This window comes from Athene cunicularia, assembly GCF_003259725.1.
Source record: "Athene cunicularia isolate RWA chromosome 11 unlocalized genomic scaffold, athCun1 chr11_part1, whole genome shotgun sequence".
Taxonomy (NCBI): Eukaryota; Metazoa; Chordata; class Aves; order Strigiformes; family Strigidae; genus Athene; species Athene cunicularia.
This window is the reverse complement of record NW_020799113.1, coordinates 19,758,944-19,778,412: the sequence shown is the minus strand read 5'-3', so window position 1 is coordinate 19,778,412 and position 19,469 is coordinate 19,758,944. Positions and strand designations below refer to the sequence as shown.

General features: G+C 40.4%; 1 protein-coding gene across 1 annotated transcript in view; it reads left to right on the top strand.

Annotated features, from left to right (window-relative positions):
* The first annotated feature begins 11,340 nt into the window (after positions 1–11,340).
* The window catches only part of RSPRY1 (ring finger and SPRY domain containing 1), a 26,335-nt gene continuing 18,206 nt past the window's right edge, over positions 11,341–19,469 (top strand). The window contains exons 1-3 of the mRNA XM_026856765.1: positions 11,341–11,520; positions 13,593–14,089; positions 18,094–18,146. Coding sequence (XP_026712566.1) covers positions 13,743–14,089; positions 18,094–18,146 — 400 coding nt within the window. The 5' untranslated portion in view covers positions 11,341–11,520; positions 13,593–13,742. The remainder of the gene's footprint in view (positions 11,521–13,592; positions 14,090–18,093; positions 18,147–19,469) is intronic.

Here is a 19,469-nt window from a genome sequence, read left to right as displayed (position 1 = left end):
GGGCGGGGCCGGTCGGTGTGTGGCCTCCATCTTTCCGCCGTGCGCGGCCGCGGCACAAAGGAGCGGTGTCGCTGGCCCGGGCCGGGGCAGAGGGGTGCGGGCTTCGCGGCAGCGGCCCGCGCTCCCGTGGGTGCTGCTTATTTGTGCAGGTGCTCCCCTGGCTTTCGGAGGAGCGTGCTGCCCCACCGGGGTCACCCGTACTCCCTAGGGAGGGCAACCAGCGAAAAAAGGCGGGTGGCCACGATCCAGCCCCCTTTGCCCAGTGTCCGGCTGGGCTGCTGGCAGGCTGGGCTCTCCCAGTGCTGCGCGTGGAGGCCTCGGAGCTGGTAAGAGCTGGACTCAGATGTAAAGTTAGGAGCTTGGAAAATAAAGCGTCAAAGCTTGAATGAAACGGGGAGTTGCTGGAATGGGGCACCCCAAGTCTGCTGGTGTTCTGGGCGGTGAAGTGTTACAACTTTCCAACTGCAAGTCTCTGGTGCTGGGAGATCTTCCTGGTACTTGTATGACTTGCAAAACGAGGGCTTTGCTATACAGTGGTTTGGTGCGGGTTGGGGCTTGGTATGCAGGGAATAAAATTGCATGCTGCTCTGGGACCTTTTGGGATCTCAGAAACACTGAGAAGAATTTTGCTGAGCCCTTGAATATTTTTATATTAATGCAAAAAGCAAGAATCATGAAAACTGTTTACCACTCTCAATGTGAAAATATTTCTGCAAAGCAAGTTTTTTCTCTTTTACGGAGAAAGCATAAAGATGTGGAGCGATCTACCAAATGCAATTATTTACCTAGATCTTTTGTTCTGCGTACTTGGGCACTTTCGTAGTAGTGTGGTAACACTTTGCTCTTAGTTCAGCTCTTAGTTCAGTGCTTATGAAGCAGGTCTCTCACTGCTTGTGTTATATCAAGCCTGCATTTCTTGTTTAAGCCCATTGATTCTGTCCTGATGATCACTGTTTTTATCTTGCATGTCTTAATTTTTCCTTTTTTTTTTTTTTTTAATATTGTTGTTTCTTATCTTCTGTTGTGCAGCAGTAGTAGGTTCAGTGTCCCTTCTGGGTAGAGTCTTAATGTAGGTCCTGAGAATTACTGTAGTGATCTTGTTTTTAATTTTCTGTTTTGTTATTGCAAAATCTTGGTCTGAATCTCTCGGTATCCACCCCAAGCACAGAGTTCATATTGGTCCTTACTCTGCGTTTATCAGTATTTCTCACACAGTGGAACTTTGGTCCGTGGGGAAGCACGAACATAAAAGCTGCCTTTTCTAAATTTATTCAGCCTTGTAGATACTGTAGTTTTTTGAATGCTGGTGATTGGTGTTTTTTTCCTTTTATGCCTGTGTCAATATTTGTTTTCTTCAACATAAGCAAGAAATTTTTTTCCACGTAGCACTAGCTATGCCTCAGATTTTTAATTTTTCAGTCCTTTGTCTGGCAGTTAATGCATTTATTTGTTTTGGTGGGTTTTTTCCCTGACGCTGGTCCTCAGTTCAGTTCTTCTGCTTTAATTGTAACTTTCTATACATCCCTCAGTGCTATGAGGTTATTGTGTGGAGACCTACATACATTTGTGAACTGTGAGTCTTCCCCTTTTTACTGCTCAGTATTAACATTTTTGCAATTTCCCTGCTAAACTATACAAATCTTTTAACAGTGGATGTTCTCATCACCTACGAGCCATCTGAAATACTCCCTCGCATCTTGTCTCCTGTTGGATTCCTGTATTCGGCTGTGGATTTCTGGAGGATTGTACATTCTCAAAACTTGTCATATTATTTTTAGGGGTCTAGGATGCTTAGATGTATTTTTCTTTTGCATTTATCTAAATGCAAAGAATTGATCTCAATCTGGCCCATTCTTCAGCAAGTGCTTTTTCATGTGTCTTTGTTCTCTGCTGAAGCCCAGTCAGCAAAAAAGGTCCTTTCTCCTGCTGGCACCCATTCCTGTGTCTCTTCCTTTATGACATTACTGTTACTGCTTTGTGCCCCAATCTCTGCTATTTGGTCCTGTTTATAAGTCTGGTTGAATAGGTTGTGTATTTCACCTGGCGTGTTCTTTTTCAGATGCATGAAGCACAAATGTAGCTACATGATCGCTTCTTGTCTCTTCCCTCTTCATCCAAAGCTCTCTTGAGGTTCCTGCTAACTCTGAAAGTTTTCAGTATCCTCTGTTCAATCCCTTGTGTAGGAAGCTCCTCCAGGATATTTTAATCCAGTGTTTTACATTCTGCACAACTCTTGTCATTACTCCTGCTGTTGCTGAGTGTTAGATGAGTCTTGGTTATTTACCTACTCTTAGATTGCTGATACATCTAATTCAGCTAGCCACACGCCTCCCTTATCTTCAGCTATGATATCGATGTGTGCTTCTGGGTAGGTGGGGATATTGGTTTCCTTGAAGTTTTTAATTTTCCTTTTTGTTTACCTTCAGCATCCTATACATGGAATTTGACTGCAGCACTTCATGTTAGCTGCTCTTTGGCCTTGTACTTCGGTGATCACTCGGTGGCTCCCTTAATCTCTCTGTTATCTTGTTCTGTGCTTTTCTTAATGCTTTTTTTTTTTTCCGTCTTAGAAGGGATGTGATGGTTTTCTGCATAACTTCTCAGCACTCTCTTCCTTGGTACGTTTTCAGTATTTTCACATTGGATGCCTTGGCTCTCAGCATGTTTCATTTGCTCTGAGCCTAATGGATGAACTGAAATAGATTACTTGCAGTATTTTGTTTCCCTCCTGTAAAATAAGACATCTTTCATATTCTGCCCATCATATCAAAGTGCATTTCCCTCAAGATTTTTGTTTTTTTGTTAAAGTCAAGGAATAAAATTTAGTAGTGTAAGCAGTTAAGTTAGTGGTAGAGGTGGCAATCTGTCATGGAACGCTTACTGGCTTGTTACTCTTCAGACTTCTTTGTTCAAATTTCCTTTCACATCAGTATCTCCCCTAGTTGACAACTGTATTTTGAAATCTCTCCTATTGGTCACTTTAAGTCACTTAGATATGTGGCAGTATCTTCACAAATAGAGCAGGGCTTGTCATGTGCCCTGTTCAGTTTCCCTTTTGACACAGGGACAGCAGGTTGTAGTAAATTGAAGGCAAGTTAATGTGATGAAGCTTGTCCCCTTCTGCTCCATTGTCAGTATGTTGTGTTCAGTATTTTAAACTGTTGGGTTTTTTTTTTTTTCCTCTCCTGATTGCTCAGTAGACTTTGAATTTATTCCTTGCTTTAAAGTAGTACAGGCAGAGGTGCTGTGCTGGGATTCATTGTCTTCCAAGTATCTAATTAGAATTGTGTCGTTTGGTGCTTTGTGTTTCCTTGTCCTGACAATGTATTTTGTTTTCTCTTGCCGGTTTGTATGTGGTGACTGTAAAGTTGGCATGGCATGGCAGCAGCTTTGCCAGCACAATCTTTATTTGCTTTTCTATTCTTCATTATGTTGCTGAGGTCTTATATAAGTCAAATGTTCACACATGACTCATAAGGTTGTGTGACTGACCAATGCATCATGATCTTTCTTCAACTGTGCTTGTAATTACCTGATACCTTGATCTACCACTGCTGTGCGTTAGAAGCACAACTCTGCCGTGGGAGCTTTGTGTATTTGGTAGGTTTTGCCCATTCAGTAGGGATACCTGACAGTTCAAAGTCTGATGTGAGGTACTGTTCTTTATTTATTAATGTATGTTTATTAATGGGGATTCAATGAGTCGCCATGATGAGTGACAAGAAATCCATCCTTTTCCTGTTATATCTCTTCTCTTGGAGAAGCAGTGTTTTCTAAGCATGCAGAACACTTGCAACTGCAGTTATTTTTCTTCTGTTCTAAGGTTTTTTTGGTACAGGGAACTCCACCCTTGCTGTAGGTTTCTGAATATCTTGGTGTTTCACTGGACATGAGGAGAAGGACAAGAGTTGAGGACACTTTGATTTGAAGTGTTGGCGTGGCTTTTTGGATTGCTTGGTTCAGTGCATGTGCACAAACTGATATATTAATATAGCTTGAATCATGTAGTTTACTGGCTGTCCTCTAACCTATGCCAGAAGGCTGTGCTGTTTGTGTATCTTACACCTTCCCGTAGACAGTGGGACTTGCTAGAAAGTGGCATTGAAAAAAGAAAATCCATCAGGTATGCTGATGCAGTTTTTTGGGGTTTTTTTCTGCCTAGTGGCATGGAAAAAGCTTAGAATTCTTCACTGCTTTTAAAAATGTTCACCTAATGGTGAGTGAAGAGATGTGTGTGTTTGCACTCAAACTCAGGTCAATGTATCAATCCTGGAGTGAAACATTTAAAAAAAAAAAAATTGAACAATAGTTAAGTTGCTCTCTTTAGAGCTTTACCCCTCTGGAACATTTAGTGAAGTAGTATCTACATATAATTATCAAAACAGTTTATCTTGATTGTCTTGAAATTCCTCAGTTATGTAGGAGAAGCCTCAGATAACTGTAACTTTGTGTTCCTGATATCATTACAGCTTCTTGAAAGCTTCTTAAATTGTTTTTGAGCTTCCCACCTTTTCTGATGCACAGTCACAACAAACTAAATTGGTTACACCCTCTTGATTAAACCATTTGCTGACTATCTGGTGAAACACATAGAAGATTTTGGTCTGCTTCCTAACCCTCATGTGCTTGTCCGGGTTGTCTCTTCTCAGCCACAGGAGCTCTGAAACCCATTGACTTAACTTCCTCTGAGTTTCTTCATACAGGCAGAGGCTTTAAAACATTGTAAAAAACAAAGAAATACCCCAGCTCAGTGGTAGGAGCAGGATACCTGTGAGACCTGGAGTCAATGGCTCTGCTGCTGACAGAAGCACTTGTGTTACACGCAATTGCTTGCTCAACATTGGGATCTCTCCTGCAGTGTGCTTTCCTGGTAGACTTGTAGCAGGGCACAGAGCAAAGGTCCTCAGGGCAAAACCTGGAGAGACAGATGGGGAGAAATGAAGCTGGGTTCTTGTGAGGGTTTTTTGGTTTTCTTTTTAATAGTTGAGATAAGGGGATCTAGTGACCTGGCCAGACCTTTGCATCAGCTCTTACAGACTTCAGCTCTGGAAGCCCCAGACAGATCAGGGACTGTGCTTCCTGTGAGTGCTTCTGAGGCAAGATTGCTAACCTAGTGACCTACATGTTATATTTGACTCGGAAGGCAGTCTCTTCAGCAGCCGTCACTGTGGCGAGTTACAGGAGGAAGTAGAATCAGAAGGATGTCTCCTGCCCTGCTGGTACAGTGCTGAACTTGGGCTAGCCCACAGCTGCTGGCTTGCCATGATTGGCAAGGAAGGTCACAAAACTAGCCCTCAGCTATGGCCACCAAAATATCGGGCCATCCACCGATGCTGCTTGAATTATCAAGAAGTGGAACTTTCTTCGGCCTGTTTCCTGCTGCACTGTTAGGTTTTTCATGTTTGAGATGATAACCAGTGTCATAAAGTGATAAATTTGGTGAGGCTGAGAATAGGAGGGTGTAGACATTGTCTGCTCTGTGCTCTGCTCTCTGAGGCAGTTGTCAGACAGCCGACAATGCAAGCTTCCAACTGAGGCATCACTGAATTTTTCAGCAATGTTATCAAAATCTTTCACACATCCAAAACTGTTCTCAGTGTATTTTATGCATTCGTAATAGCTTAGTCATGCCATCGAGCTGGGCTCATTTCTGTGGTCTATAGCAGGAGTCTGTTCTGTCTTCTACAGAGTAATTCAGTACCTAACCTTTCTTTGAGAACAAGCCTAGCTCCGACTTAAAAGAAACAAAGGCACTAAGATTAGTCTACAGACAAGAAACAGCACAACTCTGGGTTGTCGCCATTTTGGTTCAGTTACATGAAGCTGGTGGTTTGCTGACAAGAATCTGCCCCTGCTTTTAACATCTTTCTGTAGCCTGTGGTGTGATTACTCAGCTGTCTCTGTGCTAGCACTAGATCTAGTTCCCATGGCAGGACTACACTGTGTGATTCTGCTCAGTCTCTTGATCTGTCCCTCAAAATGCTTTTATGGTTTATATTTTGTTAATGTATGAGGTGCAGTAAAATAAGTATGTATTGTTGCAATTTACTACAAGGAGTTGATCTCCCTGTAATTTCAGAACTCTTTCATTGGTTTCTGGATAATAATATAGGTAAAGCCTTATCCTTTCTGAAATGGACTATTAAATTTACTAGAAAAATGTTTTTTAAAATGCATTTTATTTTTTGTGTTGTTTCTTTGCAATTCTCCACCTCTGCTTGGTACCCAGAGCCTACACTTTACTCCCAGCACTGTCTGTTCTGTAACTTAACTACTTGGTCTTTTTTTTTAATTTTGAATTCTGATAGCATGAACATATTTGCCAAAATTTAGCAATTTTCTTTAGTATCAATAACATCTGTAACTTTCAGGGCAGCAAGAAAGATGAACTCGAATTAGTTCAAGTATTTATTTATAAGCATCCAAATGAATGTCTATGCCAAAACTAAATATGGTATAGCTAATCAATTTTATTTCATGTGCTTGTATCCCTTCAGTCTAGGATTAGTGTTCCCTGCCATCTGCAGGGTGTTATCGTCCTGCCACTTCTGAAGCAGTGTATTATACTCCTTGGGCAATTGCTGAGCTTGTATGGCTTTGCCACGCCACATCACGTCAGCCTGCTGGAGGCAATCCTTGTTCAACTTCACCGGAGCTGTCAGATACCACTATCTTTTTAAAAGATCGTTACCTTAGAGTATTCATCTGCCTCAGAGCATAACTTACAGCTTTGTCTCTGAAAAGAAACACAATGACCCATCTACAGTTTGAGGAGACAAGAACTGGGAAGCATGATTGATACCAGCATTGAAAGGGTGGTTTAGATATAAAACAAAGCTGAGGTTTTCTGGAGGCTGTGGTACAAGGGACAGTTCCACCTAAATGATCACGAGACGACAAATTACCATCTCTGAGATGGGGAAGCTTAGAAGGTGGTAAATGCTTCAGTTTCTTTTTCAGAAAGAGCTGTAGCAGAACACTGATGCCTGAGGAGCCCAGAGCACTGGTGTCTCTGTATCCAGAGGTAAGGGAAATCCTGGGCAGGGCAGGAGTCTCTTTACCAGACCTACTTTAGAGAAGCTACTAAGAAAGTGAAGTTCACTTTAAATCCATGTCGCAACTTTAGTGTTCCTTTACCTGCTTAAAAAACAGATTTAAGGGAAGTAGAAAGACAAAGTAGTCCAATGTATAGCTGACCATAAAATCTGCCTTTTACAGTGACTACAGGAGAATAAACTGCTGTGGTGGTAGTTAGTGTATGCTTCTTTTCCCCTTTGTCTATTATCACATCAAGCTGAACAAGAGATCAGATCCTTCAATTACTCTATGTTTCTGACAAAGCTAGAATTATCTAGAGAAGACTGCTGGGTTAAAGCACAGTTTTTTGTGTAAGACCTGCACAACCTTGCAAGTTTTGACTGATGGGCACTTGGGCAGCAACTGGAAAGTTTTGAGATGTGAACAGTCAGTCTTTTTCCCTTTCTGTGAAGCGGGCACACTCAAGGTCAGCCTGTTTTCAGATGAGGGTGCTTTCACTACAGCAAGAAAGCAAATGACTGCAAGCAGTGGCTTTGTCCTGCGGATGGTGACATGCTGCATGCCAGTAAATGCTGTTTCCCATTGAGTTTTGACGCTAGTCTTAACCCTCTGGGATATTTTTAAAGAAAATAAAACTGAATTAGGGGTTTGCTTCAGATTACACAATATGATGTTTGGTTACTACGTGCAAAAGAACCAACAGAGCATTTACTCACTCCTCCTGAAGCCTCCACTCTTACATACTGCGTGTGCTGTGTGGTCGCCACACTGGATGCCAAGTAGTTCTTTCTCTTTAGTTGCACAAGTCTTACAGTTGAGAGGTTGACCTTGGATCTCAATGTGATCTCCTAAGAAAATCTTAATTTCACTTTACAATTGTATTTAATTTACTGGAAATTCTTGGTTTTATCACCTACCATGATCATTTCAAAGCTCATATCCTCTCCGTGTTATAAAAGCCTGTAGTTGCAAGCAGGCTTCTTCCCCCTTTTTATTCCTTTATCAGAGTTGATTATCTTACAGCAATTTGTAGTTGTGTTTCCTTCTTGTGGTAGTTCTAACTTTTATCCAACTGGCATCACAAGTATTTTCATCTCTTCCTTTTTAGGAGCATAATTTCTTTGGGAAAGAAATGCTGAGGAAATATTTCTAATTATTTTAGCTCCTTAATAGGAAGCTGCTGCCCAAAACTCACAATCTTGCATTGGAACAGCTGTCAACTTTACTGTGTGGTTTGCTGACTGAGCTCCTGTGTTACTCTGCTCTTGAGAGGAGAAATCGCTGGTCTTACTCTTGTAATGGTGACAAAAACTGGAAAAGCTCTAGTAGTTAAAACCCTCTCTATTCATTTATGTGCATGAGGGTTGTTTTTTTTTTGTTTGTTTGCTTGGCAATGCATTCCATTTCATGGAAAGAAGAGGCATTTTCCATCATGAGGCGGTGTTATGGTTGGCTGTAACCGAGTATTTGAGGGGATGAATCACTGACTCCTGGGCTGTGTATTATAGAGAAAATGAGCCTAATGCTACTTGGAGCTGCCTTCTCCACTGGCATGCTCCATCAGATGATCGAGAGGAGTCCTCTCTTGGGTAGGCTGGGCAGGTGCAAATCCACTCAAATAGCATTCCTTCCAGTGGATGATGATTTCAGCTTTCCCACTTAGACTTCCAGCTGTGGCAGGTTGGTCAGTCTGTGCAGCTTGCAGCTCCTTTGTGCATCCATGCACATGCTTGAGCCTGCCAGGAGAGCAGCTCCTCTGCTGTGGTTGGGATGGTCCCATGGCTGGTGGAGGGGGGGGGAGCACAGGAAGCTATGGCTATCTGGCCATCTCCCAATGGATGCTGTTTTCCTGTGCAGGGGAGATCTGGCTCAAACAGTACCTGAGCCTGGTGCTTTGTTTAGGGGAAAATGTGCCAGGGTGGCTGTTTGGTAGGTGTCCTGCAGATGCTCTCTGGTGTAGAGGAGGAGGAGGAGTGGGGCACTGGCATTCTTTGCTGTTCCCACAGTATATGTTCAGGGTGAGAGGTATCAATACCAGGTGGTACTTCTAGAATGAAAACTTATATTTTGATCATATGTTGGGCAGTTTTGTAGTTCTGCATCCCAGAGTAACACCTGATAGAATCCAGAGTGGATGGATGACCCTGCCTATTGAAAAGCGGCTGCTGGCTGCTGCCTTTACCATTTCTTGAACTTAAAAACATAGGGTCAAGCTTTTATTTAAAAAAAACATTTCAAAGTAAAATGAAAGTGTTATCACTTCTATAAATCTGGCTGCTGTTGTGAACAGCTTTCATAGTCTTGTTATCGCTTTCTAAATTTGCCAAAGAATATTCCTCAGGCAAGCACTGCAAAACTGATGAGATGGGGCTTTGTGTATCTAAATGACACAAAATCTAATTGTGTGGAAAAGGGGTCACAGCTTTTAACATGGAGAACCTGTTTTCTTTCTATTCTGTAGCTTTGCTCTTGCTGGTATTTTCATACACAGTTGCTTCATCTGAAGACTTTCAGTTCTACTTTGACTTGCACTAATTGTTTAAGAAAATGGTGTTTGCATGATGTCATTGTAGCCCTGACAGGAGGCAGTAGGCTTCTGTTCCAGTGACCTTCCAGGGAAACTTACTTTTATTCTTGTGCTGTTGCTTAGGTGCATCTTAGCTGTTAGCTCACAACAGATTTGGGTTAAAGAGTGTTTTGATGTGATGTTGAAACATGAAAAGTAAAAGTCACAAGCCACACTAAATTCTCTAATAGCGTAATTTTTAATAAAACCAGTACACTTTGGTTAACAATTGGTTATGGCCTTATAATGGAAGACTGCTAAATTTTAAAAGCAGTTGCAGAGACTTAGCTGTGTAACTACTGAGAATGTAAGTGGATTATGAAAGACTAGTTCTTTTCGTTAGCTGTGCTTTAATATCAAAACAAACATGCGACCTTTGTCTCAGGAGACTGAGCTATTGACTCTCGGGTGAGTGCACTAGGAGAGAGCCTATCTGTCAGCTATTGTGTGCTTGCTGTTACTTAAAGCTGAGTGTATCTGCTGCCACATAGGACAGGAGGCTTATCTTGGCCTATCTTGATACTGCTGTTGTGATATTCTTGGTTTGCTCCTTGACATTTTTTTTTCTTCTCTTAGACAAAGTCTTTAAAAACCCTTCTTTTTTGTTCCCACAATATTTGCAGGTAGACTGTTAAGTATTTTTGGAATTAAAAAACCCCATATTTTTGTGTCCAGGTTTTGTTGAGAGCAGTGATTTGCAAAAACTAGGCTTGAAGTCAAATTTTGAAACTTCTTTCCATCTCTGTGCAGAGATTGTTACTACTCATTAAAACAATAATATATTTAATCTTTCATGATGTACAAAATGCTTTTGGTCTTGTGGTTGGTTGTGTCACTGAGGTCTCCAAGTTTGGACAGAAGTAGAATTGATCACTCTTATCACTTGCATCTCCCTTTTCTATGTTTCCCTGTTCCATCCTGTAGCTGGCCTGAACTGGTCTTTACTTCAGCAGTGAGAGTGATGGAGCCAGGATGGCCACTGGCAGCCTAATGCTAAAGTCACGGTTCATTATACTGTTGTAAAGCTGTCCTTAAAAAATATGCCAGCTCAAATGCAATCTAGTACATTGCTGTTCTAAAATATTTTTATTAAAGTTTTTCTTTGCACTTCAGAACCCCTATTCATGCATTCATACTCTCTCCAGACAAGCTGGTTTTTGAGGTGGATCTGTAGCAATCTCTTCTTCTACCTTATGTTCCTAATTACTTAGCCTTTCAGTTTGTTTGAGGCTTGACAATGAACTCCTTGTACATGATGGTAGGCAACAGCCAGGTGAATGCTGTCAAACTTGCCTCTATACTAAATATGGGGAGTTTATCCTGTCATTTCTCTCTTCTCTTTATCTAATCAACTTTTACAGTGTACTTGCTTTTATTTTTTGCTGTCCCAACTTGAGGGTGACCTGGAGCAGATAATATTACTTTGCTTCTTCCTCCTGTAAGCAGTAATTTAAGGGGAGGAGTCGGTCGCTGCTCTGCACTTGGTGCTATGGTGTCTGGAATACTAAGGCTATAAAAACAGATAGGGTTTTCTGTAGCTGTATCTGGTCCTAAAGCTAGTAGGTGGCAAACTAATTTTTGAAGCCTTGAGAGATTTTTCCCCCTTAAAGGCTGAATGTAGCTGAAAATAACAGCATGGCTTGATGTCATGGTGTAGGGAGGAGGTGGAATACATCTACCTTAGAGGCAGTTTCCAAGTGAATTGTTCTTTCTTTTCGGTCTGTCTTCAGGGACTCTTCAGCATAGTTCCTAAAAGTGAAAGCAGAGTCAGCTGTAATGACTTACTGCCCATGATAATGGCTCATAGTGTGCTGCTTTTCCAGATACAACTGCGTCTGTAGCCTGAAGAAGAACAGCCCACTTGTGTTACAGCACTTTGAGCAAGCCCAACTGTTCTGAACCAATCGCACTTAAGGGTGAGTTGATCATAATCACTTGGTTTTAATCATGCTTTAAGTTGTCAACCAGAAAAAACTAGGTTTCAATAATCAGTTTTAATCTTGATTTACATCTGGTTTTGTTTCCTTAGGTAAGTCTTTACTTGTTGCTAATCCCTAAAATACAGCTTTTCTGTACTTGTTTTGATGACAAGGTAGATTCACTGCATTAACATTTTCATAAATTACAAACAGTTTAATTCAGATTCTTAATCTAAGTTTTTTATGTTTTAGTACTGTGTTACTAAAATGCTCTTAAATGATTCATAAATGCATGCATATTTTCTCCTTAGGAAGACATGCCTTGCATTTAACATAACTAGGTCTTTTTAAGAAATAAAAAAAAGAAACACCACTGCCCTCCACCCCCACCCCATTTTACGGTATCATTTGTGATCTTACACAAGATCTACACACTCTGATTGGCAGTGGCACCCTCACATCCACTTTTACTTGCTGACTGAGAAGATAACAGCTATATTGGCTCAGATGGAAGGACTTCTGAGCCTGGTGTTCCATCTCTTGTTATGGTTGAACTGTTTAGAGTAAGGCAAGCATGTTGTGATACTGAAACCCTTTTAATGATCTGTGGCGTAGGAATTTCTTGAACAAGAAGTCAAGATTATTATTTTTTGCAATCCCTTGAGGGATTTTTTTTTTCTAGTTAGCCTTCTGTTAATTTCTTAATACTGAACTCTTCACTGTGCTAAAAGGAGATAATGTACTTCATACTGCAGAAGAGTCTGAGAGCTAGTTTGTGGTGCTTTTCCAGTGACAGCTGTACATCCAGAGACTTGCTCATATAACCAGTATCTGGCTTCCCAAATACTGTTGTTATGATCTTGTCCCAAATGGCAGCCAGCAGTTGCATGGTTGCCAGTTGGCTCCAGTGGTAAGGGGCCTTTCGTATTTGAAAGGTGGCAACTGTCTCTGACTTTTTTAATTTTATGGTGCTACATGTCTTCTGTTAAATAGATTATTTAATAACTGTAGAATGGTAATAACTTGTTACAGGATATTCACCATAACTCCTAGCTTAAATGTTAAATTTGCATGTTATTCTTCTAAGAATCATTTAGTCTTGAAAGTTACTTATTTATTCTGGCATGCTTGAAATGCATAAGCAGTGAAAAGATGTCTCTCTTAGGGCTTTCTTTTAGCTAAGACTTCAGGTAATGTTCTATAGACATATACCATATAGCTTGAAAAATAACTTGAAATGGGGTTTTGAATCCTTTTACTTGTGCTAGCATTCTCAATTTAATGATTCGGAGGGACTGCCCTACAATCTGAGTTGCTAAGTGGGCCTGTATTTGATACAAACCATTTGAACTGAGAACAAAAGAATGAATTAGTCTTTGTTCTTGAAAAGGGAAGATTGGTTTGATGCTAGATCTGAACAAACATACAACTCATACAGAAAACACCCTTTTCAAAATCCCGGTTAGATTTGTAGACGTTAAAGTGGTGTCTGTAATTTCCATTTATTTCATGGTTGGTACTTGGTGCTGCTTTGGGTGTAAATCCAGCTGATGTAGGAATGTTCCGAAAATCTGTGTTTACACACAAATGGACTAAACAGTTCACTGTTAAATCTAGTTTGTTGAGATAGGCCATAACTGTAAGATTACAGTTTTGGTCTGGAAATGATCCTGAATATTCCTGATGTGAAATGAGAACCCTAAATGTACAGCCTTTATTTGGATGACCTAAGCAGTATGTGTCTATAAAGGGTAAAGAACAAATGAAACTGGTTTGTTAGTACTTAATACTTAAAGGGTAGCAGTGTGCTAGATTTAAGGACGAAGTTGTTCCTCAGCATTCAAAAACCATGGAAGAAATGGGAAATAGTAGCTAGCATAGAAGGGAATGATGTGTGGGCAAGAGCTATTTACCCAGTGAACTTCCTCCTCCTCTTCCTTTCCCCCTCCCTGTAATAGATTTCACCTATAAACCTGAAGGTGCTCTATCCACCAAGTCTGAATCTGGAATTCTTCTGTTATTCATTAGAAGTAGTAACACTGACTTTTGTTTTGGGTTTACTTTTTCAGACCTCCTTCTGGATGACCAATGTGTATTTTAACCGATTATATTGGAAACTAAGTCTCCAACTTCCCATTCATTCCAGCTGGTAGCAACGCTTATAATGCAGAAAAATCACAATTCAGGATCACACAAACATTACTCTTAAAACTTTCTAGATGATTGTAGTTGCTTTAGTTGTGTTCTATGCTAGCAGAAGCCTTTTTCAAGGTTTACTGTTGACTCTAGAGCACCACATTCCCCATTTACCGGGAGCCTTGGGGGCTAGCAATATGGGAAACTCATGTGTTTGCCGCGATGACAGTGGAGCAGAAGACAATGTGGAATCTCAGAGTCGGCAAACGGAGAACAGTAGAGCACGTGTACCTGAAGCAAGAAGCCACCCAAGGGACCCTGTCCGTCCACCCAGGAGGGGTCGAGGGCCTCATGAACCAAGAAGGAAAAAACAGAATGTGGATGGGCTAGTACTTGACACACTGGCTGTAATTCGGACGTTAGTAGATAAGTAAGTACCTCCTCAAGGAATAATTCAACATGAATGAAAATGTTCTTGTCTTCTCTCAAACTGTGGCTCCATCCTCTCACCGATCTACACCTGACCCTCCCTGAAGCAGCCGCGTGTTTTCATCTGGAGGCTTAGGAGAGGAGCACCTTTCCTAGGTAATAGCAGTAGCTCCTGAACGCCCAGGTACAGACTCTTCCAGGAGCTGAGGAGCTTTCTCACAGTTCCTGTATGGGCCTACACCCGGTTGGGATGAGAAGTGTGCTCAGTATTTCATACCTGGCATAGATATACAGTTTAGGAGGCAGTGAACACTCCAGAATTTGGGAACTTCTGTCCTAAAAATTGGTTGTTGTGCAAGTTGTCTGTTTTCAGGCTGTATTTACTACTTTGGAAATGGTTAAGCAAAACTGAGAGCTTTGATCTTTATTAGCTTGCGTAAACAGACTGAGGTTTTCTTTGCAGTTCTAAGTCTGACTACTTTTTAAAGACAGCATGTTGTGACTGTTCAACTCATGATCCCAGTGTTGCATTCCTTGCATGCTCAAAGCATCCATGAAGGGTGTGGGAGATATTTATGGAGTCATCCTTATTTTTTTTGGTTTTGCGTTGCTTTCTACAAAGCTTAAAAAAAGCTTTAAAAGGACCTTAAAAATGATGGATTAAGTTACTTTATCACCTTTTGGGTTATGTGCAGGCTCAGAACTGGAAAGGCCAAAATAGAAGAAAACACTTCTAGCTTCACAGCTGGGGTTTGAGTTTAAGGTGGATGAGGCTCAGGATAAGTGAGCTTTGATTCATATACCTGCATTGTTACTCTGGAATGTAGTTTGCCTTCCTGCTATAAAATGTTTTAAATGTTAATACCAGGACATTTTTTTTCCTGAACATTTAAAGCTCAAGGTTGGTTTTTTAACAGGTTTTATTGTGTTGTGTCTTCAAATCATTAAGTTAAAATCATGGCAAACTTTTTCGAAAGTATCTCCCTAATCTTGCATGCCTTCCCCTTTCCCCTAAGTTCAGCTGCTTAAGCTGTTTCACAACACTTTTGTGCATAGTTGATCCTGTTCCTGTGGGTCTTGCAATCGGTTTTGTAATCTTGTAAGTGCTTTCCTGTGCTACTGAGGGACAATAAGCATAGCTATTTCACTGATCCTAGACTCCTGTTTCTGACAAATTCCTAAAGTTAATGTTTTTTGTTTGTTTTTTTTTTTTAGAGACTCCAGTGAAATAAGTTTAAACTCACATAATCACATAGGTTGTAAGGGACCTCTTGAAGTTCATCCATTCCAGCCTCCTGCTTTTACAACCCAGGTCTAGCAGGAGCAGGTGGCTCAGGATTTTGTCCAGTCAAGTGCTGAACATATTCAGAATATAGAGATATGCTGCCTCTTTGGGACCCTTTTCCAGTGTTTGACCACCCCCATTGTTTAAATAAGTAATTATTTTTAGAAGTTGGAATTTCCCATGTTACAACACACCCCTGTTGCCTATTGTCCTGTTGCTGTGCACCTCTGAGAAGAGCCTAACTTCTCTCTGCTCTTTCCCCTTACGTAATTGCAAACAGCAGCATGATTTCTCCTCTTTTCCACTACCCCCCCCTTAAAGATGAACAAACCAGTTTCTCTGAGCTCCTGCTTCTATGTCATGTGCTCTGGCTATCAACCATCTTGGAAGCGCTCTGCTAGACATGTTCCTTTGTAGTAATGTTTGTCTTGTCTTAGGTAGCCCAGATGCGGGGTGTACTGGTATACTAGTTTCCCTTGTTTCATATTAAAGCATCTGATAAGACACAGCCAGTTTTGTAACACAGCTAAGTTCTTGCAGATAAGACAAAGACCTATGGCTGTGAATAATGGAGGAGTCTGTTTGTGAGGCATACTAAATGTATCAAAAAGTTTAAGAAGCCTTTCTGCTACACTTGAAGCTAATGATAGCCCTTTTTAGACTAATAGGAATGCTTACTTGGAAGGAAAAAAAGATCATGTCTGGAAATCTTCATTCTCATTCTAAGTGAGAAACTGTAGGAATAAGTATGTTCCATTATCACCTATTCATAGACCCTCATATTTCAATTTTGAAAAACACTCAAGGAAAAGGTACATGTCAAAAAATGTGCAGGAATAAAGTCAAACTAAAATGAAATCATGTAAGTAACAGCACGTTGGAAATACAGGCTTCAGTGTGATAGTACAGCCTTAGAGCGTGAAAGATGTCTACGGAATGGAAGGCAAAATGCTTTTTCTGACAATTAACTTTCAGGATAGAGTTTGGAAAAAGAATACATGGGAACACTCTGAGATGAATTGTAGATTAGGTTGTTATACTGTGATCTGAAATGAAGTTGCTTTCCCTGTTTGCTATTTGCTTGGGTTTTCTTGGTTTTTTTGTTTTGCTTTATCAGATCTCAAAGTTTGGACCTAAAACATCTGACGGCTGTTTGTTTGTTTTTTCTTGCATATCTAGAGATACCTCCTTTCTAGAAGGAAAGGAGTTAAAGTTCATTTCCTAGCCTCAGAAAGATAAGTACTAATTTTTGGAGTTTATATGAAGTGCTGCTTTGCAAATTAAGAAATTAGCAAACTGACTGTTTTGTTTCCATATGAGGAAGGTGTGTGCTGGAGGGGATGTTTGGGAATCAAGTGTTTAAAATGACAAATCAGTGACAAACTCTGCTTTGCTCAGTGCCAGTACTACAAACACTTGCTACCCATAACAACATTGGAAATCTTGCTGATGAAAAACTTCATTTTTATCATTGCCTTTACTTGTACTTATGTGGGTTTTTTTCTCTGAGTCTTTACATCCTTCCTCTTGAGGTAATTCTGCTTGCAGCATTACACTTTTTTCCTGCTGGGGAGATTAGTTTCCAGAAGAAAGGGAAATAGATACTTGGAGGAAAAAAACAAAATACTGTTTCAAGTGTTTATAGCAGTATAAAAATGGGTTAAACTTCACTTTAGCATTTTCTGGTGGAAATATTTAAGAATATGTTAATTTTTTGTTAAGAAAAGCATGTATTTACGTCATCTGTTTTTAATCAAAACTGAGATTTTGCTCTTCTTTTTTAATTAATCCCTCCAAAGTAAGTCGTTTTACTATCTGCATGATTAATCTGAGTTGAAATCTTCTAAAATTCATCTGTATTTTGCATTTCCAGTTTCATTTCAGAGCTGTGTGATAGAAGTTGAGTGTGGAACATATTCTAAGCCTGGGGTTAGTTCGCAGTGCCTATCACTGATTAAAGCATTTAAGACGTGCTGCTGCATAAGCTTTTTCTGGACCTAGAGCGACTTACTGAATAGGATTTTGAGATCTTGCTTTAGGTACTTTGAACTGCAATGCCTGCTGAGATAAACAGACCTGTACATAGCTGTTTCTCTGTGCTCCAACAAACCAGACTGAGGAACTGATCTAATCGAACATTTTGTTTTTCATGTTGGAAAGGGGATTGGGTTAAATATCTTCTGTTAAACTGCCTTAGTTATTCCTTGCAGCTCTCGTTAATGAGTTTGAAGTCTATGATGCTGTTAGGTGGCTGGCTTTTCAGTTCTGTGGTTTCTGGGTTGGGGTTTTTTTTTAATGTTTATATATTTAGCAGATAATTTCTGGGGGGGGAAAAAATCATGTTTAAGCTATGTCCCTTGTGCACTGCTCTTGGTTCACTTCATGACCTCTGACATAGTCTCTTGTTAAATACTCTGAAGAACCCTGCTAATGAATAGCACTAAGCCTAAGCATTATGTTCAGTTTTTAGACATGAAGATATGGATCACTGTTTCATTTATCAGCTATTGTAGATATGCAGATGTTGACTTTGAGCCAGAGAAAGGCTCCAATCCCATCTGTGATACAGATCTGACAATGGAATTATCAGTCTGCAGCCTATGTAACTTCCTTTTGTTAAATACTTACTGGATTCATTTTCTGTCTGTGTATTACCATTTTATTCAGTGAATATGTTGATGATTGTGCATAAATTTTGACCTGTGTAATATCTCTTTCAGTGACCAGGAGCCTCCTTATTCAATGATCACGTTGCATGAAATGGCAGAAACAGGTATCAGTGGGCATTTCAGTTGCGACTCCAAAGCAAAAAAACAAGCAGCTCTTTTCTTTGTGAAGAAAAGTACATGCTAGCAGCTTGTGTTGTGATTTGCTGTAGCTCTAGGGATGTGAGATCTAAAACGCAGTTCTACCCTTCAGAAGCTTCACTGAGCTCCTTGCATTTGCCTGAGGTTTTTTTATGAACTCCATTAAACTTCCCACGTGAACTCTCCAGAAGCAGCCAACGGATGGCCACAGACTCATTGTAACGGCATTAAACTGCAAGCCACAAAGAATGCCTGTTTGCAGTAAGGCAGAAAAACCCCATATATGTCTGTAGACGTGGTTTAAACCCCTGTGCTCCAGTGTTGGCAAATAATACATACTTTTTTGGTTTGGGTTTTGCTGTCCCTAGACCTCTGCTATACTGATGTAGTTGTTCCATCCCTGTCCTGAAGTATTCCTGCAGGATGAGGCAGGTTTGTGCAAGGGCTGTTCTATCTGTTATAGCAGGAAAAAGTCTCCCAGCTCAAGACTGCCCCAGATTTCTGGTTTAGGTTAGGTTTTGTGTCTCTTAATAGAGTTGGTACCAGTCTTAGAAAATGTATTTCTATACTAAAATAAGTTAATCAACCTGATTAGATATTACAGCAATTCAGTAAAATGTTTTTCAGGGGAATATACTAACAAATCTCAAACCCCAATGTGTTACTTATATTTCCTTGTTGTTGAAGGGAGCACTAGGTCTCTTCAACCTCACTCACTTGTATGCAGATACAGACTCTTTATTTTCACTTTTAAAGGAACTACTTTCTTGTAAATCCAAATCTGTTTACTTGGAGTAGTTTAACATATGTGGACTGTTGTTTACTTGCAGTAGGAGCCCTTTTTTCTACTCATTAAACAATGAGAGCTGTTCCTTATGAAAGCAAATTTTCTTTAAGACCACCAGGCATGGGACAAGCTAATGTAGTTCCTCAGAGGCCAGTGTTACTTAAGGGAGCTCAAGAAGGGTGCTCTTGTTTCTGATTAAAAGAAATATTTTTTCAGTGTCATCGTGGATGCAGCATTTAACACTTAGGAGTTCAGTGTCCAGTGTCAAATCTTGAGTATCACACTGGAACAAAGTGCTTGTCCTTGCTGGTAATGAGTGTCCCTTCCTAATATTGGGGGGAACTGAAGTCTGCTCTGGCCTGAGCAAGACTGTTCTCCAAATAAGAGGTGTTCACTATTACCCAAGCTGCTGTAAACTTTTTTTTCCTCCTTGAATTTAAACTTCTACTGCAAAGAAAGACATGGATGTAAGAAGTAAACTGATTGATTTCCACCCCACCCC